The sequence below is a fragment of the Diachasma alloeum genome, unplaced genomic scaffold (assembly GCF_001412515.2).
Source record: "Diachasma alloeum isolate Michigan unplaced genomic scaffold, Dall2.0 Dall_scaffold_00200, whole genome shotgun sequence".
Lineage (NCBI taxonomy): Eukaryota > Metazoa > Arthropoda > Insecta > Hymenoptera > Braconidae > Diachasma > Diachasma alloeum.
The window spans coordinates 2,651,299-2,676,447 of NW_021680365.1; the positions used below are offsets into that span (position 1 = coordinate 2,651,299).

Here is a 25,149-nt window from a genome sequence, read left to right on the forward strand (position 1 = left end):
GTTTTTCGCGATTAACTCGGAAACTATGAGAGATAGAGCCTTAAACCCTATTCCATTCGATTCCTGAGAAAATTTGGGTTCCGTATAGACAGATGGACGGCTCAGAATTGCATTTGTCCACGTCCTACACCCTATACAAGATAAATTAAATTTTTTTTTTTTGGCGATTTTGTTTTTCGCGATTAACTCGGAAACTATGAGAGATAGAGCCTTAAACCCTATTCCATTCGATTCCTGAGAAAATTTGGGTTCCGTATAGACAGATGGACGGCTCAGAATTGCATTTGTCCACGTCCTACACCCTATACAAGATAAATTAAATTTTTTTTTTTTGGCGATTTTGTTTTTCGCGATTAACTCGGAAACTATGAGAGATAGAGCCTTAAACCCTATTCCATTCGATTCCTGAGAAAATTTGGGTTCCGTATAGACAGATGGACGGCTCAGAATTGCATTTGTCCACGTCCTACACCCTATACAAGATAAATTAAATTTTTTTTTTTTGGCGATTTTGTTTTTCGCGATTAACTCGGAAACTATGAGAGATAGAGCCTTAAACCCTATTCCATTCGATTCCTGAGAAAATTTGGGTTCCGTATAGACAGATGGACGGCTCAGAATTGCATTTGTCCACGTCCTACACCCTATACAAGATAAATTAAATTTTTTTTTTTTGGCGATTTTGTTTTTCGCGATTAACTCGGAAACTATGAGAGATAGAGCCTTAAACCCTATTCCATTCGATTCCTGAGAAAATTTGGGTTCCGTATAGACAGATGGACGGCTCAGAATTGCATTTGTCCACGTCCTACACCCTATACAAGATAAATTAAATTTTTTTTTTTTGGCGATTTTGTTTTTCGCGATTAACTCGGAAACTATGAGAGATAGAGCCTTAAACCCTATTCCATTCGATTCCTGAGAAAATTTGGGTTCCGTATAGACAGATGGACGGCTCAGAATTGCATTTGTCCACGTCCTACACCCTATACAAGATAAATTAAATTTTTTTTTTTTGGCGATTTTGTTTTTCGCGATTAACTCGGAAACTATGAGAGATAGAGCCTTAAACCCTATTCCATTCGATTCCTGAGAAAATTTGGGTTCCGTATAGACAGATGGACGGCTCAGAATTGCATTTGTCCACGTCCTACACCCTATACAAGATAAATTAAATTTTTTTTTTTTGGCGATTTTGTTTTTCGCGATTAACTCGGAAACTATGAGAGATAGAGCCTTAAACCCTATTCCATTCGATTCCTGAGAAAATTTGGGTTCCGTATAGACAGATGGACGGCTCAGAATTGCATTTGTCCACGTCCTACACCCTATACAAGATAAATTAAATTTTTTTTTTTTGGCGATTTTGTTTTTCGCGATTAACTCGGAAACTATGAGAGATAGAGCCTTAAACCCTATTCCATTCGATTCCTGAGAAAATTTGGGTTCCGTATAGACAGATGGACGGCTCAGAATTGCATTTGTCCACGTCCTACACCCTATACAAGATAAATTAAATTTTTTTTTTTTGGCGATTTTGTTTTTCGCGATTAACTCGGAAACTATGAGAGATAGAGCCTTAAACCCTATTCCATTCGATTCCTGAGAAAATTTGGGTTCCGTATAGACAGATGGACGGCTCAGAATTGCATTTGTCCACGTCCTACACCCTATACAAGATAAATTAAATTTTTTTTTTTTGGCGATTTTGTTTTTCGCGATTAACTCGGAAACTATGAGAGATAGAGCCTTAAACCCTATTCCATTCGATTCCTGAGAAAATTTGGGTTCCGTATAGACAGATGGACGGCTCAGAATTGCATTTGTCCACGTCCTACACCCTATACAAGATAAATTAAATTTTTTTTTTTTGGCGATTTTGTTTTTCGCGATTAACTCGGAAACTATGAGAGATAGAGCCTTAAACCCTATTCCATTCGATTCCTGAGAAAATTTGGGTTCCGTATAGACAGATGGACGGCTCAGAATTGCATTTGTCCACGTCCTACACCCTATACAAGATAAATTAAATTTTTTTTTTTTGGCGATTTTGTTTTTCGCGATTAACTCGGAAACTATGAGAGATAGAGCCTTAAACCCTATTCCATTCGATTCCTGAGAAAATTTGGGTTCCGTATAGACAGATGGACGGCTCAGAATTGCATTTGTCCACGTCCTACACCCTATACAAGATAAATTAAATTTTTTTTTTTTGGCGATTTTGTTTTTCGCGATTAACTCGGAAACTATGAGAGATAGAGCCTTAAACCCTATTCCATTCGATTCCTGAGAAAATTTGGGTTCCGTATAGACAGATGGACGGCTCAGAATTGCATTTGTCCACGTCCTACACCCTATACAAGATAAATTAAATTTTTTTTTTTTGGCGATTTTGTTTTTCGCGATTAACTCGGAAACTATGAGAGATAGAGCCTTAAACCCTATTCCATTCGATTCCTGAGAAAATTTGGGTTCCGTATAGACAGATGGACGGCTCAGAATTGCATTTGTCCACGTCCTACACCCTATACAAGATAAATTAAATTTTTTTTTTTTGGCGATTTTGTTTTTCGCGATTAACTCGGAAACTATGAGAGATAGAGCCTTAAACCCTATTCCATTCGATTCCTGAGAAAATTTGGGTTCCGTATAGACAGATGGACGGCTCAGAATTGCATTTGTCCACGTCCTACACCCTATACAAGATAAATTAAATTTTTTTTTTTTGGCGATTTTGTTTTTCGCGATTAACTCGGAAACTATGAGAGATAGAGCCTTAAACCCTATTCCATTCGATTCCTGAGAAAATTTGGGTTCCGTATAGACAGATGGACGGCTCAGAATTGCATTTGTCCACGTCCTACACCCTATACAAGATAAATTAAATTTTTTTTTTTTGGCGATTTTGTTTTTCGCGATTAACTCGGAAACTATGAGAGATAGAGCCTTAAACCCTATTCCATTCGATTCCTGAGAAAATTTGGGTTCCGTATAGACAGATGGACGGCTCAGAATTGCATTTGTCCACGTCCTACACCCTATACAAGATAAATTAAATTTTTTTTTTTTGGCGATTTTGTTTTTCGCGATTAACTCGGAAACTATGAGAGATAGAGCCTTAAACCCTATTCCATTCGATTCCTGAGAAAATTTGGGTTCCGTATAGACAGATGGACGGCTCAGAATTGCATTTGTCCACGTCCTACACCCTATACAAGATAAATTAAATTTTTTTTTTTTGGCGATTTTGTTTTTCGCGATTAACTCGGAAACTATGAGAGATAGAGCCTTAAACCCTATTCCATTCGATTCCTGAGAAAATTTGGGTTCCGTATAGACAGATGGACGGCTCAGAATTGCATTTGTCCACGTCCTACACCCTATACAAGATAAATTAAATTTTTTTTTTTTGGCGATTTTGTTTTTCGCGATTAACTCGGAAACTATGAGAGATAGAGCCTTAAACCCTATTCCATTCGATTCCTGAGAAAATTTGGGTTCCGTATAGACAGATGGACGGCTCAGAATTGCATTTGTCCACGTCCTACACCCTATACAAGATAAATTAAATTTTTTTTTTTTGGCGATTTTGTTTTTCGCGATTAACTCGGAAACTATGAGAGATAGAGCCTTAAAACCAATTTTGGGTTTCCTATAAGAAAATGGACGGCTCAGAATTACGTTTTCCCACGTCTTACACCCTATACAAGATAAATTAAATTTATTTTTTTTGGCGATTTCGTTTTTCGCGATTATCTCGGAAACCATGAGAGTTAGAGCCTAATAACCTATTCCATTCGAACCTTGAGGAGATTTGGGTTCCCTATAGGCAGATGGACGGCTCAGAATTGCGTTTTTCCGCTTCCTACACCCTATAAAAGGTAAATTAAATTAATTTTTTTTGGCGATTTCGTTTTTCGCGATTATCTCGGAAACCATGAGAGTTAGAGCCTTATAACCTATTCCATTCGAACCTTGAGGAGATTTGGGTTCCCTATAGGCAGATGGACGGCTCAGAATTGCGTTTTTCCACGTCCTACACCCTATACAAGATAAATTAAATTATTATTTTTTGGCGATTTCGTTTTTCGCGATTATCTCGGAAACTATGAGAGATAGAGCCTTAAAAGCAATTTTCGGTTCCCTATAGGTAGACGGACGGCTCAAAATTACGTTTTTCCACGTCCTACACCCTATACAAGATAAATTAAATTATTATTTTTTGGCGATTTCGTTTTTCGCGATTATCTCGGAAACTATGAGAGATAGAGCCTTAAAACCAATTTTGGGTTCCCTATAGACAGATGGACGGCTCAGAATTACGTTTTCTCACGTCCTACACCCTATACAAGCTAAATTAAATTAATTTTTTTTTCCGATTTCGTTTTTCGCGATTATCTCGGAAACTATGAGAGATAGAGCCTTAAAACCAATTTTGGGTTCCCTATAGACAGATGGACGGCTCAGAATTGCGTTTTTCCACGTCCTACACCCTATCCCAGATAAATTAAATTATTTTTTTTTTGCGATTTCGTTTTTCGCGATTATCTCGAAAAAATTCAGAAAAACGTTCGTATCATTTTTCTTAATAATCTACGACTGTTTTCGAAGCTCTCAATGGTTTGTACTTGGTCTCATTATCATGTACAGTAAATTGTTCCGTTTGTACTGCGATGGGAGTACTGCGATGGGAGTGGAAGTACTGAAGATGAGATGTTTGTACCCACATCAAAACTTCACGAACTACATATGGAATCCATTACGATGATTTTACGGTTGATAAAAATGGAATCAGGTGATTTGATGAGAATAATAATAATAATAATAATAATAATAATAATAATAATAATAATGAATAATTTTTGTTGGTACAAACGAATACTGACGATTTAGAAGCTATCTGTATGTTTTCCTGACGTCCTTCATACATTTAAGATTTTAGAAGCGGGTAAAGTAATGAAGGGGTTGATAAATGATATGGAAAAATATAGTACATACAAGTACTATGCATGCTGAATCCTTGCTCATGAAAATTTTTTCCGTACCTTCATTTCCGACGCTGCACGATTTTTCCCGCACCCTTTACGTCTAGGGATGGGGGGTGCAAACGAAAATGAATGTGGTACATTTAGGTACTCACTGAGTACAATCGATACTATAATAAAAAAAATCGATTTATCAAACTTCGACTCCAAGTTCACACAGCTGCAAAAGCCGAGTGTAAAAAAAAATATATGACAAACTTTACGACGACACTGCTCGAGCGACACGTGTTCTACACGACGAGTCACCTTGCGCCGTTACTCCACCCCCACCTCGTCTCTTTATATCCAAAACACATGTGCCCCCGAATTCTCCAAGAATTGCGGAAATAACGAGAGTTTGTGCCTTTCCCAATGTCGAATAAGTGACTTTGGAACAAGGTAGGGGCGATTGCTTCTCGAAGTTCGGAATTTTCGGAGGGGGTGAGAGTTTATTGCGGAAAGGGTGATTATCTGGTGCGGAGAGGAAACTCGAGATGGGATTAATTACACTTGTGGTGTGAAGCACGTCCTCGTTGGCCTTTGTCCTTTGCTACATCGGTTAAGGTCTTCTGGACATCCCGATGTGTTGAGGGGGGTTTGCCGGGAGCAAGGATACGTTAATCCGTAACTTGAAGCTAAATTTAATGAACTGGTTTTTTGGTGAGGGGATTTAATCACTGGGCATATTCATTTTAGTGCTGAATTGGCAGAGAAGTGGTTCTAGGTGATTAATTGCGTGAAGATTGTGGAGTCGTAGTGAAATTCATAATCATGTCAGAGTAGTATAGTGTTAAAATTTTTTTTCTGAATTTTCCGGTAAATTCCGGAAATTTTTATCGTATTCTACTGAAATTTCAGGAAATCTTGTCATTGAATATTCAGAATTTCGTGAAAAATCATACAGAACGTTAAATTTCCGATCCATTTTTCCCTGAAAATGAATCGAAAATCAGAGAATTCTGGTAAATATATTATTGGATTTTCAGGGCAGTGACACTGAATGCGGTTTAGTGGGAAAACAATTGTGAAATTTCAGATTTCATTGAAAATTCAATGCAATTTGACACTGAATATTCACATTAGATTGAAAATTCAAATAAGTTACGGAATTCTTGCCTTGATGGCCCTTAAAATTCTGGAATTTTATTTAATTTTCAGTGAAACCGGACATTTCATGATTTTTTTACGCTACATCGCATTCAGTGTCACTGTCCTGAAAATTGGTAGTTAACTGTCCATGAAATTTCATTTTTTTCTTCAATAGTGTATGCACTGCTAGAAATTCTTTGAATTTTCATGGAAAAGTGACACTGCATCGTAGTTAGAGAAAAATGACTTTCAAATTTCAAGTTTTAAATAGAATTAACGGAAATTCATGAGTTTTCAGTGGGAGTAAAATGAAAATTTCACAACTTGATTGAATTTTCCGTGAAACATGAATATTCAGAAACGAAATGACATGACTTTCCAATTTTTCTGTGAATTTTCCTGATTTTTTTTAATTTTCACAGAATAATTGAACAGAACATCAATGGAAGATTTGATTTTTTAATGACAACATTTGCTGAAATTTCAGTGGAACGTGAACACGATTAAAATTTCCGGAATTAGACACGGAAAATTCAGACGAAATTTTTTTACAGTGTGCATTACTTTTTCTTTTTAGTTTTAGCCCGAAATTTCTGGTAAATTTTTTAGAAATGTTCATTCAGTGACAGTTCCACTGCAGTTTCCAGGAATTAATTTTGAGAATAATTCTCAATTCTGAAGAATTCTCGGAGAATAATTTTAATTTTTGTGTAAACCAACGAATTTCTGGAGTTGACAAACTTTTGGCTAGACAGAAATCTCATACTCTCATTATTGCGACGAATGAAAGAATTCTAGAAAAGTTCAATTCTAGAGAAGTTCGATTTCTGCCAATCAAATGTATCTCAAGAAGAGATAACTGGTATTCACTATAAAATCATGTTTACTTGAAAATTAACAACCAAATCATAGTTGGTTCAAATAAAATTCTCTTGATAAACTTAATTTTTTCTGTCAGTGTGCATGTCTAAATGTAAAAATCGCAAATAATTCTTAAAATATTTACATTACACCTAAAACTTCAGAATTTTCCATTCAATATCTTTAGCAAATCATTCTATTCAAAAATTCCATACCAAAATTCCCTGATCATTGAATTAATAAAATACAAAATCAATGGCACAAAGCAAGACGCTTTTAGCATTCCTCAAGCGAATTGTTTTAACCAAAAAAACAATTCTATTCAATTCACCTTCGACATCAATTCATCTTCTAATTTATCCCCCAGTGTAACTACCCACTTCACTACATCCACTCGTCTACCGAAATACCAAGAGTAATCGTTGTTCACTACTGGAGCACAAATCTCAGCTGTTGGCCCCGCGCGAGTCCTAAACGCGAAACGAAAAATGCACGGACCTCGGCAGAGTTTAGCATATAAATGAAATCCCGGCAACTCGGTGGAATATCAATGTGTGCTCTCATTCCCCTCTCCTCATCCTTTTCGTTTTCCTCGTCTGCCCCCGAGCCAATGCCACAATTCGCCGTTCCTCCTTTGCCGTTGACTCTAACGCTATATATTCTCCTTGTGCTACCCTCTCTTGGGTGCTCTCTTGTGTCAATCAAACCCACTGACGGGAAAATGCACTGGGCAAAGAAGAGAAAAGTTCACCGGGGGGAATTCATTGTCCGAGAAAACGATCCGATACGTGTCCAATACCGATAGACTTCCTTCCCTCGTTTTGTTACTTTGAGTTTATACTTGTAACCGACCTCTGGTATTTCCCAGACATTTTGCTAGACTTGTGGGGAAATGCAATGGAGCCGGGTTGCTGGGTGCGAATGTATGAAAAATACATGCACGGAGAGAAATATTCAGTAAAAATTACGGAACAATTCACGTAATCCGCAATGGGTAATCGTTTTCCGGCAATTTTTGTAGGAATGAAAGAGAAGAAATCTGAAATGTTCAGTGAATTCTCAGGTTCATCACCGAACAAAGTACGAAATTATCACGTAATTTTTCGCGAAGATGAAATAATAAAAATAAAATAATTGTTGTTCAGTCTATTTCATTTTTTTGGAGTAGTTTGTAGAATCATATTAATGACCGTAAATGGCTGAGGTGTTGAGATCTTGTGAGAATTTAAAATCGCTTTTATAAATTTTTTAAAAAACGAGAAAATTTGGGATCATATTTAAAAAATTATTTCGAACAAAAATACGTTGAGGATTTTTCAAAAGTTGATTTTTCGATTAGTAAAAATTCGAATCTCTAATTTGTCGCGGTCGGAGCTAAATTTGACCTACGAAATCGGATTTCTGAGGAAAAATCACTCGGAAAATAGTGTTTGTGAAGTTTTTTTTCCGGAGGTGAACCTCCCATTAAAGTTGAAAATTTCCGGTTGGAAATGTGATAATAAATAAGGATAAATTCCTTGCATCGTAACATTCATTTTTCCTACTTTTCCATCTTTCGATTGGGGATTATATAGCTTATTTTCTGCTCTAGAACAAATTAAAAACGCCCCATTAGATAAATTCCAGAGAATTCATGAATTCAATGTTTAATGATACTGCAAATCGCTCCCTTAACCTTCAATAACGGGAATTTTCGCGTAAAGAAAATATAAAGGGCATTACAAAGGGATAAAGAAGCCCCCCGTGAGCGCCGTTAGACTCGCCGAGCTAATGGGATTTATCGAGCAACGGGGGAGGAAAAAGAAATCAATTTGAATAAAAAATACAATTTCATCTTTCGCCAATCGCAAATCAATTTATGCGGAACAAAGTCGTCTATTCTCCTCGGCGAATGTTTCCCGATAACTCGCCATTGAATTTTTCCACCGAAAAAAGGAAAGGTGACCGGAAAAAATGTGAAGCTTCGCTCATTCAAGAAAACCAGTGTGTGGAACACGTGTGCGACACCCTCCTGAGACCCAATCTCGTGGGAATACGAATTACAAATTATCATTTTTTCGTCTCTTTCATATGTGTAGCGAAGGGTATAACCCGCCAAGAGGAATACAAATATCATTCTTTTCTTCGGGGTGTATGTCTTGGAGTATTGTCTCTCATATTGGCTATTTCGGGTATGATGGAGAGCATGGGACGATGTTGGATCGTCGGGTGAGGGCGTGACAGGCATTTATTGTCGGTGCTGAGTATTCGTAAGATTTCCGGAGGAGAATGAGAGGGGAACAGGACAAAATGGACTGCTTGCAATTTTCGATCATTTGTGATTAGCAAATTCGAACAACTTGACGCATGGAGAAAAATGTTCAGTAAAAATTACGGAACACTCTGGAAAAATTCCCCGACAGTTACGTAAAATTTCCTGCAACCACATTTCGCTCCGGAATTACGGAAAAGATATGTAATTTTTATTGAATATTTCTTTCCGTGCGCTTTTATTTTGTTCTCTTTTATATTTTCACGTTCCGAGTGGTTTACTTTATTTGTGTTGTTTGCACGGAGAGAAATATTCAGTAAACATTACGAAATAATTCATGTTATCCGCAATGGGGAACCGTTTTCCAGCTATTTTTATAGGAATGGAAGAGAAAAAATCTGAAACGTTCAGTGAATTCTCAGGTTCATCACCGAATAAAGTACGAAATTGTCACGTAATTTTTCCCGAAGAAGTCAAATTTTACAAAAACTTCCCGATTTATTATGCCTCCGAAATCAAAAATTCTTGAACGTTCAACAATTTTCATGAAGCTGGTGAGTTATATTTCTACGTTCCGTTCCGCAAATTTTCTCAATCGTTGGGGAAAAGTTACGGAACGACTTATTGTTCCCAGAGCAGTGAGTCATCAGACGGGTGATTAATCTTTACGGAACAAATCGTAGAATTTACGTGGCGATTCGTACAATTTCAGTTCCGGCTCACACTTTCTATTGAATTTTATTTCGCCCGCGAATTACCTTTCGAAACGCAATTTTTACGTTTTTTTCTGGGAATTTTCCTGATCCAAATGTCAGCCAATAGAATTGCACTATTCGGCTGTTATTTCATATAGTCAACACGGTATTCAGCTGATAATTTTTGATAATTCAACTGGGAATTTTTTATGTTGACTATATTTGTGAGAAGCAAAAGATTCCGTGGTGGAGTGAACCTCTGGTTGGAACTGTCAGATGGATTTTGTCTCATAGTACAATTCTTTTGGCCGACATTTGGATGGGAAAATTCCCTCCCGAATACTCCTCGAGCTTCAAAATTAATCGAGTAATTCCCTCAAGGTTCCCTGCACACAAACGAAGTCGTCAAGTTTTTCTGGAAAAATCTTTTTAACCTGAAAAACTTGACTCCTTCGTTTGTTTGCAACGAGCCTATCAGGAATTGCTCGATAATTTTGAGTCTCTCGTGGTATTACTTGCGGAATTTTTTTAGAAATTTCCGAAATAAAACTGTTTGACAGCCTCAAATATTGCGCTCTGATTGGCTGAAATCCGAGTGAGAAAAATGATCATCAAAAATTTCTCTCCGTGCAGCTCTCACAGACGAAAAACCCCTTTTACGCACTCGTATTGAAACGTACCATTTTCTCCTCATATTTAAGTTCATGACATCAACTCTGTCATCACTGCCGTAAAAAATGGGAAGAAAGGGACAAAATAAAAATATAAAAGGTGTATATAGAAGCGAGAAGCGTGAAAGAGACGATGGGCGTTAAGGGTTGTATAGTTGGGCTTTCGGTATCCCGAAGGAAAGCATTCCTTCCTCTCCCACCTCGACTCTCGCCTAACAAAGGCACCTTATTTCACGCCCAATGTATCTCGCCTCAGACACGATCGTTAAGATACCTATCCCAGCGTCCTCGCGGCCTTGTCCCACCATACACGAGAGAAGAAAGACCCCTCTGGGTGATTTCCACTCACAAACCCCTTTTCTTCGTTCACTCAATACCCCCACCGGCATCCCCGGTACGTGGCAAATGGGCCATCGTCTTTCCTTATGGTTTTATGCTTCCTGGGTCCAAGACTCACCTAGACGCTTATCGAAATGCACAAAACTTAACCACTGTATACCGTCTGTGCCGACTCACTCGATTGTGCAACAAAACATCAAAATGCTGCTCTGCTGGTTACGTAGGCAACCCTTATGGGATTATTATGGTGACTGTATTATCCGTAATGTTGGAGTTAACCGAATGAAATGGAAACTGCGGCAGTCTTGGTGAAGTTTAATTTGTCGTGATGTTATTTTTTAGTGGAGTGGACTGGGGAGCAGATGGTGACTCAGTGCGATGGGCTTTTGGTTTCGCAAAGAGAACTGTTCAGTAAAAATTACGGAACTCAGAGTTCACCGATTACGGAATTGCCTCGGAGAATTTGAATGACGGTATCGTAATTTTTCACAGGCGATTCAGGTAAAAATTACGGAACGCTCTGGAAATATTCCCTGACGGTTCCGTAAATTTCCTACAACCACATTTCGCTCCGGAATTGCGGAAAAGATCCGTAATTTTTATTGAATATTTCTCTCCGTGAATTCACGGACGAAAAAATTTAATAGAAAAACCTATCGAATTCGTTAGAAAATTCTATTGAATTTCCATTGAACTGTTCTATTAGTTTTTGGCCGATTCTATTAAAATGTTCAATAGAAAATATTCAGTAGAAAAATCAATAGAATTCAATTTTCCTGTATAACTTTTTCTATTCAGATATTTTCTATAGAATTTCCTCGGCTCAAATTTTCTAAGTTTTTTCGTTTGATTTTCTTGATGAGAAGCAAAGAAAAATAGAATAAAAAAAACTTGGAAAAATTGAGTCGAGCAAATTCTATAGAAAATATATGCAAAGAATAAGTTATATAGAAAAATCGAATCCTGTTGACTTTTTCTATTGTATGTTTTCTACTGAACATGTTAATAGAATCAGCCATAAACTAATAGAAAGTGTAATAGAAATTCAATGGAATTTTCTAACGAATTCGATAGGTTTTTCTATTAAAACCGATGTCTACTTTTTGAGGAGTAGATTGATACTACTGAAATTTCATATTTGGGGATTTGCTTCGTGATTTGCCCGTGAACCCGAAGGGTCCCGAAGTCGGTCGAAATTTTCCGTTGAGCCCGGTAACTTTAGATAATGACTTATTTGCTGCGTTTCAGACAAGGTTATAACAAAAATTTTGCTATCTCCCTTAGATTTCCAGATATTCATTGAAAACTGGTCAACAGTCAAAATTGACTTATTTTACCACTTCGCTACTGAAATAAACACGGTATCTCTTCGATTATTATTATCGAAAAGGATCATTTTTCATTTTTAACCCGTTACGTACAGGGTCGATTAATGGTATCGACCCATGCGAATGTGATCACTTCTATCCGAATTGATTATTTATAAATCTGTGAAGAATAACTTGATCAGACAAACAAAATTGGAAACCGGAATACTGTAGCTTCAATTCGATACCGGTTTCATAATTTTCCATTCATTAGAAATAATCGAATTCAAGTCGTATTGAGTACTCACTACGCTTGGTAACAGAAGGGCCCCGTCCGTGAGGGGTTAAACGTGCAGAAAGATGAATTTGTTTGAATAGCCATTAAATATAACGGTCTATCGAGGGGCTACTCACTACCGAAATCACGACGCCACTCTGGTATGAAATCATTTCGAAATAACTCCGAAATCACGTGAAGTCATTGAAATCACTGAAGTTATTTTCAAAATCATCTCTGAAATCACGTGAAATCGTCTGAAATCAATGAAATCACCGGAATCAGTAGCGCCCTGGCGTAGTACGAACCATGCAAGTAATTCGTGATTTTGAAATTGAGACATCTGCCAACGATGATAATAAAGTGCCGTACTCACTGTCATAGTAAAATGTTAAAATGGACCACTGGATCAAAGGAATTCANCTGCCAACGATAATAATAAAGTGCCGTACTCACTGTCATAGTAAAATGTTAAAATGGACCACTGGATCAAACGAATTCGTTATTATTTGTCAGTTAATATTGTTAGTTTTGATTTTCATAATTTAACACAACCAGTTTTGCCCCTCTATTATTACCTCTATTATTTATTAACTTTATTTTCCTGAAATCACTAATTTCGAATTAATGAAATCATTCGAAATCATGAAATCACCTTCCATGACCCTCGAAATCACCGAAATCATTTTTTCCGAAATCACTGAAATCACCGCTGAAATCACCCGAAATCGACTTCATTTCGAAATCATGGTGCCACTCAATTATGGAATGAGTAGCCCCTCGGTTTATCTATTGGTAGCCCAGCATCTATCTTCTGGTCAGGCGCCTATCTATTGGGTGTTTCCGCTATATCCCACTTTTTCGTCATTTCATCATTTATTCCTTCATTGTTTCCACTTCAAGTCATTATTTTCCCTCAATTCATCTATTTTATCGGGTATAAAACCCGTGATGAATTGCCGAATTCAAGTGATTTATCAAGTTTATGACTGAATTATTTAACAAATAAATTCAAGCGGTAAATTTTGAATCAATGATATTCACATTCAATATTGATATTGTCTCCTGATCGGGAATATAAAATAGTGTTCAATTCACTTGTCGTCATCTTCACTCGGCCCTTTATTTCCCGGAATTACCCTCGCTTTATCTGCCATTGATCCATCCAGATTAAAAAAGTTAATTGCCCCGTCAATGTAATCCCATAGGATTGAAACACCATGAAATAAGGAGATCTGGAGAACTTGATAAGGAGAGAACCGCGAGAATAAGGGTAATATTATTGAAAAAACCTTTCAATAATATTACTCGTGTATAATCACGTGATCAATCATTTTTTATGGGTTTTAAAGACAAGTTTTGTTTTGCTTCCGAATGGAAGCAAAAATAAAATATTATCAATTAACAATAATAATAATTATTATAACTAACAATTAATAATTATAATTGACAATTTTCAATTGAAAATTGTCAATTTTCTGTCAGCGGTCCGTTTTGCCCTCCCCTCCCCTAAGAATTCCTAAAATACAATGTCTGTCTCTGATTACTCACTCTGTGGAGTAATTATTCATGTTTCATTTCTCGTATTTTCAATTACCATTTCATCAATGGAAAAATTAATGACTTCACTAATTAAATTTTCAAACTAGTGCGAAAATTGAATAGAGCTCAAAAGGATTAAAATGCTGTGAAACGAGAGCGGCTTGAGTGCTTGGGATTGAGGGTTGGGGGAGGGGGGGGGGTAGGGGGACGATAAAATGGGAAAGGTGGTGAGAGTCCTGAATGTTACAAGGGTTGACGTCCAGAGATCGACACACGAGTATGAAAGATAGCCGACGGCCAACTTCATGGATAACTTTAGATTGAATTCAATCTAAACTCCGCGCCCTTTCTCTCATCATCATAGTTCCCGCTTATCTTTAATATATCCCGGGTGATCTGCCTTGAGATTTCCGCTGCATCCTGACGAAGTCGAGCAAATTAAATGGAAGAGTGAAAAGAGAGTGAATTCATTGCACCTCGTTCTCAGGATTCATTTCACCTTCGGTCTTTCTCATCTCATTCGGTTATTTTAATGACTGGGGGAACCCGCAGAGCCGATGGTCGGTAAAAGAGGGCTTTCACTCGGGGGAACTGTAATTCAGAAAACTTGGGGAAACGAGTTTTATCGAATTTTCGCGGATTGATACGTCGGGTTGAATTCCAACAGACTGTATTCGGAAGAGATTCATCCAGCTTTACTGGCGACATCAAAAAGTTTTTGCAAAGGATCGTAAGAAAAAAATATTGGCTCTCTCGCGGGGATAAAACTTGCGGATATACCACTAGTATTTTCTTTTATTGCACCTCAATTTTCAGGGAAAAACTTTCAGCCGTGGGTACAAGGGGAAGTGGCGAAAAAATGAGGAATATTTTAGTTTTTTTCTTTCGAATTTTTTGCCTATTCTCACTCCTAGAATTTCTTCCTGCGTTTGTGACAAGCCTGAATACCAAGGGACACTATTTGAGAACTCTTTCGGCTCGAAAAAATCGATAATTTCTGTGAATTTGTGCACGCAGAGAAATAAATCTGCAGCAATAGGGTGAAATCGAGGGGGTATTCGCAGGCTCAAGCGTGGTAATAATAATAATAATAATTATTATTATTATCATTATTATTCTTATTATTGCAGGTATATATATACTACTGTATATTGCCACCGTCCTTCTAACGGCAACTATTATTAAAAAACTATCATTATATTTTACTGAAAAGATTTCACAGTCCCTCGCTGATGTAATCAATTGTATTCCCTGTGAAATCAATGTAATCAGTGTAATCACATGATTACCATATTTGTAATCAAGTTTTGGTAATCAAGTGGTAATCATTTGTAATCACTGTAATCATTTGTAATCAGTGTAATCTTTCGTAGTTGCTCCTAGTGAGACCGTGAATTTTGTTTTTGAATTTTCGAGCGCGTCATTTCTTCCAATGGCAAGTCTCAGATATCCCTGGAAGTTTTTTTTTCAGATTTTCAAAGGGTCAGATTTTCTGTTTTTCCAGGGGGAAAGTCGACTTCCGCCAAAATCGAATTTTTTAGCCGGGTGAAAGTTGATTCCAACTATTTAAGCGACGGGCTATTCAGAACTCTCAAAAGTATGTGGAAAAAGTGAAAACTGAAAAAGTTTTTTTTTTCAGATTTTTAAAGGGTCAGATTTTTCGTTTTTCTGGGGGGGAAAGTCGACTTTCGCCAAAATCAAATTTTTTCGCCGGGTGAACTTTGATTCCAACTATTTAAGCGACGGGCTATTCAGAACTCTCAAAAGTAAGTGGAAAAAGTGAAAATTGAAGAAGTTTTTTTTCAGATTTTCAAAGGGTCAGATTTTCTGTTTTTCCAGGGGGAAAGTCGACTTCCGCCAAAATCGAATTTTTTAGCCGAGTGAACGTTGATTCCAATATGGATCAGTATAAATCTAAACGCAATAAGAGCGATATTAATTCCCTTTTTAACAAATGAATGAATACATAATGAACATAAATAATAAACGAACCACAAGGCAAAACACGCTTCTAATGTAAGAAATTGATCCATCAAATTATCAAAAGTGTGACGTCGACGATATTTCTCATACACGGAGAAAAAAATTCCAGAATTTTTCAGGCGAAATTCAGGCAAAAATTACCGTGCCGTCTGGTAAAGTGGGTTCAATTGTCTAGCACCAGAAAAATTCCGGTGCTGCATAGTAAAAATTCCGGTAACGCACAATAAAAGCTTGATCCCTGACTGTTTTCTATTACATGATAAATTTCATTCAATAGTTAAAAATGAGTAAACATTGTCATTCAGCATATCATCCTATTAATTTTATTTTAACCTCTCCTCCATATCCTCTCTCCCATATTAAAAGCGGAATGCGCGGCAAACGTATGTGGAACGTTTGACAGGCCAATGTATATCTACAGCGTTATACACCTCATGAAGCGAAAATAAAGGGCACTTATTTTATTTCTTAACCGTTTTATCACAACACTAGTTAATATTTCACTGAATTGATATTATGAAAAACATTAACCTGGGGTTTCAGTAAGGAGATATGTGAGAGAGGAGGCTAGAGGAGGCGACGGAATAAATCATCTGGTCACGTTGAGTCGATGTTCGTGGTTGCGGAGGGGGGACGAAGAGTACCGAAATCTTACGAATGCGCGATCGGGTCCTAGGATTCTGGTAGAGCACCGGAAAAATTTGCCAGTCAGTGTCATAATTTTTCTCGTATTTCTCGTAAAAATTCACTGTCGCTTCGATTTTACCGTGCTGCACAAGAATTTTTCCCCACATTTATCCGAAAAATGACTCGTGCAACAGTACTTTTTCCTACTCTTTGCGGTACATTTGGCCTGGAAAGACCATCTGAACCAACTTTACTGTGCGGGCACGGTAATTTTTCTCGTACATTTCTCTCCGTGTACTGCGCACGGAATTTTCATCCATATTTTCTGATTTTTCGATATTTTTTTCTGGATTTCAATCTCCTTGTTTAAACAGTTAATTTTCTCATAAGACTCTGTGTTATTTTTGCACTTCTAATAGATCAATTATTATCAATAATATTAGACAGGCGATTGAGCACAAACTCAACCAGAACGTTTCTGTTCTTATTAACTTTCGTTTAGAATTTATTTTAAATTTTAATCTTCAACATTCAAGTTATGTTTACACTACTTTAATATTAATCGCATTATAGGAGGTTTTGCGGCATGTGTATACATTGCCCTGGAATTACGCAGCTAAGCTTTCAGGTAGACACGCTCTGACATTGTCAACCTTCATCCCATTCACCGCCTTTCGCGCCTCATGCCGTTCTCCATTCAGTGTCGAGGAATCATGGGGGGAGATTTTTTTTGTTAACGTACAAGGAACGACATTGAAAATTTACAATTTGAAACTGCAAAATTCTAGTTCAATTATTGAATATTTAGCGTTATGTTGTATTCTGGATCGAAGAAAATTAGTCATTTCAACTTGAGGTGTTTCATCTGGAAAGTCAAAATAATGAAAAAAAAATGGAAAAATTCAGGGAAAAAGTATCCGAAATCTATTGACTTTTTCCTATCAAATATCTAATAGAATCTGCGTAAAAAACAAATGGAATTTTAACGAGAATTACCTAGAATTTTAATTGAATCGAATTTCTAGAGAATTCCATCGAATTTCTAGAGAATTTCAATAGAATTGTCTAGCGAATTCGGTAAGTTTTCCAGGGGAGGGTGGGGCAAAACGGACCACTGACAGAAAATCGGTAATTTTGATTTTTTTTTCTTTCCTTCAAATCAGGAACAGTGAGTGTGTTGAATTAAAAGTGAGTTTCTTGGATCGTAACCGTCACAGGGGTTTTATAGACAACAAGTGTGGTTGAACCGCAATTTGATCAGATTTGCTAATAAACTCGAATCACAACTGACTGTGAATTCTTGTTTTTTGGTTTCGAAAGGAAGCAGAAACAAAAATTATCAAATCTCTATCAGTCGTCCGTTTTGCTGTACGGGTCCGTTTTGCCTTGCGGTTCGGTTTGACCGCCTGGTTCGTTTTGCCCTATCCTCCCCTATTGAATTTTTTTATACACTGTTAGAAATTTTTTGAAATTTCGTGGATAATATTATAATAAATCTCATGAGAGTGGAATTGAATCGGATTTAGGAAAAAATGGTAATGGAATTTCAAGTTTTAAGTTTTAAGTAGTTGAATTTTCAGAAGAACATGAATATCCAGATACAAAATGATATGAATTTTCAATTTTTCCTTGAATTTTCCCAATTTTTCTGAATTATTACAGAATGATTGAACTGAAAAATTGAATATTCTATTGATTTCCAGATCATTTAAACAGAAAATCAACGGAATATTTGATTTTTGAATGACAAGATTTCTTGAAATTTCAGTGGAACTTGGAGACGACAAAAATTTCCGGAATTTGAAATTTCCGTCTTCAAGTTCTCACTGAAAGAGGACTTCCCTTAGATAAAAAAATTATCTTTTAGTCCCGAACTCATTTATGTTTCCTTAATGAACTTAGTTTTTCCTCTCCTCCAATATTTTTGACTCCATCAATGACATTCTCCTTTAATCCCCATCAGCATCATTCCTTAATCATACCCACTTATACTCTTCGTTTAAACCGAATAACACCCTTACCCGTGGAATATCTCGTTATTGTATCCTTTGATTCACCTCGAAAATGCGAAAACGAGTTTGAATCAGGTCCATCGCACTCTCAAGCACGGAATCAGCCTCATGGACTGGGAAAACCGACAAGTATCTGCTTAATTGGATTTTTATGCGCGAATCGTCTCTCCTTCTACCTTTCTCTTTTTTTTTCTTCCTCACCGATGGAGACTAGTTAGACGAATGGGACCGAACGAATAATGCGATATCGAGTCTACCAACGGGAAAACGTCGACAGCCAAACGTTCGTGACGTCTCCGACGTAATTTAGAGTCGACGACATTTACGGGGAATTTTAATCGAGTCACTTGGAAGGCTCTGACACCTTGTCAATACGTTTGATTGCTGAGGGATTCATGATTTTTTCTTTAATCTTGTTGGAATTTATGCGGTTGAGTGTATGAGTGATTTTTCTTTGAGATAAATTGACACTAGAAAGCTATTTATTTATTGCTGGACTAAGGATATCCAAGTGCTTTCGCTATTTTTCTGCAGTGAAATGCTTTTCTATTTTTGGAGTCGAACCTCAGAGCTTTTATTTGAGTCTTATTTGACCCTGAGTTTCCGGACATTTTACAATGATTTTATTGCAATGATTTTTTGTGCAGGTCTGAATTTAAATCTCGATATTGAACCGTTAGGAAACATTTTTTAAATCTGCAAAGAAATGAGAAAGTCTACTTTTGGAGGAAGATTGCATAGATCGGCATCAGTTTAGTAATATTATGAAAAGTTGCAGCTTACAATAATTAAGGTTAACTTTGCTCCCTTTTCCCCACTGAAAATAAATAATTGTTTTTCCACATAAAAAAATGTTTCATCACAACACAACGTTCATCCAATTCAATTCCCTCAAAGTGAATAATTTTCTCAATTTTGTTTATTTTATAAATAAATCAGAGTTTGTTCCTTGCACCATAATAAATGGTTCATTTGAATAACTCATAATTTTTATTTGCTTCCTTATTAGTATCAAATGAACAGTTGTCTTTTTAACAAACACATAAGATGATGAATATTCAGTACAAAAATGTTAAAAAGAATAGATAGGTGTTAAATGGTCCTTTTTCAAATTCCTCTGTTTATAGAATTTTGACTTCTCCCACAAAGTCTTATATATCCTAACTATTTTCTATTATTTTGGATAACATCTCCCGCAAAATTCGTGGTATAGAATTTCGAATTACTCAATTCTCTGCAATAAATAATTGCACTTAAATGAAAGCTCTGATGTTCAACTGATATATTATTGTAGAAAAATAATTATGAAATAACGATTACAAGTGGTCCATTTCGCCCCACGTTTCCTGTCTCCATATTCCCTTTTCCCCAATGAAAATAAATAATTGTTTTTCCACATAAAAAAATGCTTCATCACTACACAACGTTCATCCAATTCAATTCCCTCAAAGTGAATCATTTTCTCAATTTTATTTATTTTATAAATAAATCAAAGTTTGTTCCTTGCACCATAATAAATGGTTCATTTGAATAGCTCATAATTTTTATTTGCTTTCTTATTAGTATCAAATGAACAGTTGTTTTTTTAACAAACACATAAGATGATGAATATTCAGTACAAAAATGTTAAAATGAATAGATAGGTGTTAAATGGTCCTTTTTCAAATTCCTCTGTTTATAGAAACTTGACTTCTCCCACAATTTCTTATATATCTCAACTATTTTCTATTATTTTGGATAACATCTCCCGCAAAATTCACGTTATAGAATTTCGAATTACTCAATTCTCTGCAATAAATAATTGCACTTAAATGAAAGCTCTGATGTTCCACTGATATATTATTCTAGAAAAATAATTATGAAATAACGATTACGAGTGGTCCATTTCGCCCCACCTTTCCTGTCTCCATATTCCCTTTTCCCCAATGAAAACAAATACTTCTTCCTCACCATAAAAAAATATTTCATCACAACACAATATTCATTCAATCAAATTTCCTCAAATGAATAATTTTTTCCACTTCCAGCAATAAAAGTAGTAGAATAGCTTCATGAAAATGCCACTCACCCAAGATTGTGATTCGCTGTATTGTCTGGTGTCTCTGCACTCACTGGCTCCTGTGTCAGAGGTCCCTGTGTAACATCAACACCCATGCTACCTAGGTCGAGTGCCGCGTAGGTTCTACGTGCGTGTCGACCACCACCACTTCCACCTGTAACTTCACCACTTCTACCACCACCTACCACCAACTCCTGATAGAACTCGTCGAATAACGAGTTCCCAGTGCCATTACTGTTGAGTGCATCGTCGAAACGCGCTGATTCCAGATGGTAGTTGGGATTTTCAAAGGACAAGAGCCCGTTCTCTGGAAGAATTGAAATATTTCAATTTGTTAAGAGAGAAATTAATGAATAACTCATTCAGCAATAACTCGCGCCCAGAGAGATGTTTTAATTAAATTAAATAAATTCGTTGGGGAATTTTGTGTGAGTTTTTACTACTTCAGGGATGTAAATACGGGGTTTAATCTTTTAATTATATAAAGGGATTCATTTGATTTAATTAAAACATCGTGGACGTGGAGAATATTAAATTCACATTTTTCATAATTTTTTTTCGTTCTCTTTTCAATTTTCACGAGTTTTGAATTTTTCCTCTCACTTTTTTTCTCAGATTGAGTGCTTATGTGCAGTTGAATGTATTTGTCGAAAGGTATGTCAAGTACACAAAACGATGAGGCAAGCACAAGTGATTGAAGCGTGTGAAAATACGAGAGATATTTCGATGTTGTGCACGAGATACATGGCATTGTAGTCAGTAACATTTTGCGGTGATACGAATATGCCAGAGATAAATCCAACGGCCTCAACGTCCGACCGCACACTCACTCAAACTCCTCAAGAGCCGCAGACCGCGAAGAAGGATGTTGCACAGACATCGGTAAAATACGTCCATAACTCCCTGTGTGAGCTGTCATGTTGGTGGAATTTTAGAGCGTCACCAACAGCCCACGATGAGACTCATGCAAAAGCGACATTCGTGGGTGGCATGTGTCACACAATAGGCGGTTATGAGGCTTGAATGGTTAAATAATAATTTGTGAGATATTTATGAAGTTTTTTTTTGTGTGTGGATGGGGCAAATTGGTAAAGATATTTGGGCGGTGGAGGGGAAGTTGACTCGCGCACTGAGAGAAAGAAATATTTTTGCCGAATATTCATTTACTTGAGAGAAGCGGTTTTCCAAAATTTTATTTCTCCAATCGAGGGATTCACCGGCGAGCCTGGTGGGTTTCTATTATGACAATTATGGTGCTCTAGAGAATGACTTACAGGGATCCCCATTAATATTAAATTTCCATAATACGAGGTTTCAACCCTTACATTATTGAAGGTTTAAAATATGTTGATTCATTTTTCAAGTAATATAATATTAATAATCTGATTTTTTACAAGTAATGATATATTTAAAAATTGTTAATATGAGACTGTAAATTTACAACTAAATAAATAATTCAAATTTCTTGAAAGGGGATTTTCGATTACACAAGTAATCATAAATCTTCCTACCTCGATTATTGGTTGATAAAATAGTTGAAAATTTGAATATTTGAATTGATGATATTTAAGTACTCAAAAAACTTCAAGAGTGATGTTATCTAATTGATGGCTACAATATTCAACCGTAATAAAATATTACAAATTTGGCTATCCCTGATGACTAGACTGTTGAAAATTATGTCTGAATTTTGCGAGCCAAATTCCGGAAATTTTTAATAAATTGAATGATTATCGAGATAACTTATTAACCAGAAAAGAAGAGTCGAATTATAGCAATAACTAGAAACTTCATTCTCTGTGCAACACTTCCATCAGAGAAAATAATTTCTACAAAGAACTTGATAATAAAAAAAATGGTCAGAAGTTTTCATTTCAGAATAGTTAATTCATTTTCTCCAGATGTGAATGTCCTTTCTGCGATGTGACAGATTCATGTCTCCGGCACTTCCATTACGCAACACGTCCCTCCCAGAAACTCGGACAAGTTTCTCGAGAAGTCCAGCTGCCATTAGACAAGAGAATTTCAACAAGAATGAGTAGAACGAAACGGGGAACCGGAGTGAAAAGTGTGAATGCAGATGTTGCTTGAGAAATACTTGTGAAACAAAGACGAGAGTACAAAAAGAGACAAAAGGAGGGCTGAGAGAATCGCCCAAAGCGATAACCCCTTCTTTCAGTAACGAAACTTTCTGAACACGGTTTCAGTATTAGACGGTAGATGAGGAGTAGAGGATTGAGCTGAGGGACACGTGGATAAAAAGGGAAGAGTAAAAAAAATCTCAGTGGCTGAGTGGAAGAGAGAGAGAGAGGAACAAAAATGAGCAGTGGCTTCTTGCTGCGCCCCCGATGAGTCACCGAGTGTATATCGATCCTCATCGACAAAGTGGGACTTTCCAGTGTGGTTTCCCTCCTCTACTTTTATCCTCCTCTTTCTCTCTTTCTCTCGCCCTCTTTCTCATCATTTTCTTTACCTCTGGGGTATTAAATTTCATGGGAGAACAGCTTGCAATCCGAATTGGGGGTGATGCCATCAAATTCTATCTCTAAATCTTTTGAGGTTCTTAATAAAAATAAGCTTAGGGGGAATTTAATTTTTTTATTCGAATACATAAGAATCTGGGAAATTCATAAGAATTGAAGGAAAGAAATTCCGAATAAAGAACACGCTGTCAAAATTTTTTTTATGTCACGGCTGCGTCGTACATGAAACCCTGTGAAATGAATGTAATCATTGTAATCACATGATTACTATCTTTATAATCAAGTTTTGGTAATCAAGTGGTAATCATTTGTAATCACTGTAATCATTTGTAATCAGTGTAATCTTTAGTAGTTGCTTCTAGTGAGACCGTGAATTTTGTTTTTGAATTTTCGAGCGCGTCATTTCTACCAACGGTAAGTCTCAGAGATCCCTGGATCAATTTTGCTTGGAATCCCAGGTGTTTATGGTTCAGAACCTTGCATAGCCATCGCGTTTTGCACAGAGCATTTGTCCGTCCACTGATAGAATGATTCATTTATTCCAAACGAGATTTGATAACTATTAACGAATGGTAGAGTTGAATATGACCAAATGAATATTCGTTAATAGTTAACATTACATTTGAGGAACCTTGTTTGACTTGACTTTCACCATTCAAGTGAACCATTCGTTAACTATTAACGAATGGTAGAGTTGAATATGACCAACTGAATATTCGTTAATAGTTAACGAATGGTTCACTTGAATGGTGAAAGTCAAGTCAAACAAGGTTCCTCAAATGTAATGTTAACTATTAACGAATGAACATTTGGTGGGACCGAATAGACCCTAACCTCTAACCAAAATCCATTCGTTAACAATAACTAATCCGTTCTATCAGTGTAGAAGATTGATTCAACAGAGTTAAAATTTCTTCTTATTCTGGAGAACCAACGACTGAATTATCCCTGAATTATCTGCTTGTAAGTTTTATTCTCCATAAATGGTAGATATTCAGTAAATTTATTTTGCTGATAGCACTTATAATTGCCCAAATTTTTAGATCGTAGTGGTTAAGGCCGTTGCCTCACAACGGATAGGTTCCAGGTTCGATTCCTGGCCGGGTAGAATGGTGAGATCTAACCATTTTTAAAGTCTTGATCAATCGCCATATAGTCTCATCAGACTCGAAGCGATATAAAATAAGCATAAAAAAAAAAAAAAAAAATTTTTTAGATGGAGTGATGGAGACTGCATTCCTTTGTTCTGATCCTGGCCCCTCCTGCCTCATTTCTTTGCAGGTTCTAATAATTAATTATCCCATCAATTCATATTTAATAAGAGGCCATTTTTTGTCATTCCAATGATTACAGATGTTTGGTAATCACAGAATGTAATCGACGAAATCATTTGTAATCATGTAATCACATTCTGTGCTCTTGGTAATCACGGTTGTCACATAGGCAATGGTAATCAGTGTAATCAGTCCCGTAATCCTGGGTAATCGATTACATTTTGTAATCGCGGTGTCACCCAGTGCAATAAGCTGCGTACTGTGACCTTATGCATTCAGCACTTACGCGATGCGATAGGTAACGTCTAGGGCGATAAACAGGCGTCACCAGCGCCGCTGGTGACATGAATAGAGAGAGTCGCAAAAAAAGTGGTGCGGCCCCCCTTAAGATGAAAAAAAATCACAATTTTCCATCGATGAACTTACACCCTGAAGAATATCCAAAATATTACTTTTTTAAAGTTTAAAAATCGCAGGAACAAATGCATTTTACATCCTTGATTAACAAATTTAATCACAATATTCAACTACATTTCCCACCGATATTCCTCCCTGAAACCTTACCCGAGGGGCTTAACAAAGTGATTACAACTCGACAAATTTCCAAAGAGATCCTGCCAGCTGAAAAGTTGGATAAAAGAGCTTCCCCCCCCCC

General features: G+C 36.6%; 1 protein-coding gene across 2 annotated transcripts in view; it reads right to left on the reverse strand.

The window, feature by feature from the left end:
• Positions 1-25,149, reverse strand: part of LOC107035717 (protein Fe65 homolog) — a 168,710-nt gene that overhangs the window by 35,018 nt on the left and 108,543 nt on the right. For both annotated transcript variants that reach the window (XM_015253274.1, XM_015253275.1), the window contains exon 3: positions 20,747-21,044. In XM_015253274.1, the coding sequence (XP_015108760.1) occupies positions 20,747-21,044 (298 nt within the window). The remainder of the gene's footprint in view (positions 1-20,746; positions 21,045-25,149) is intronic.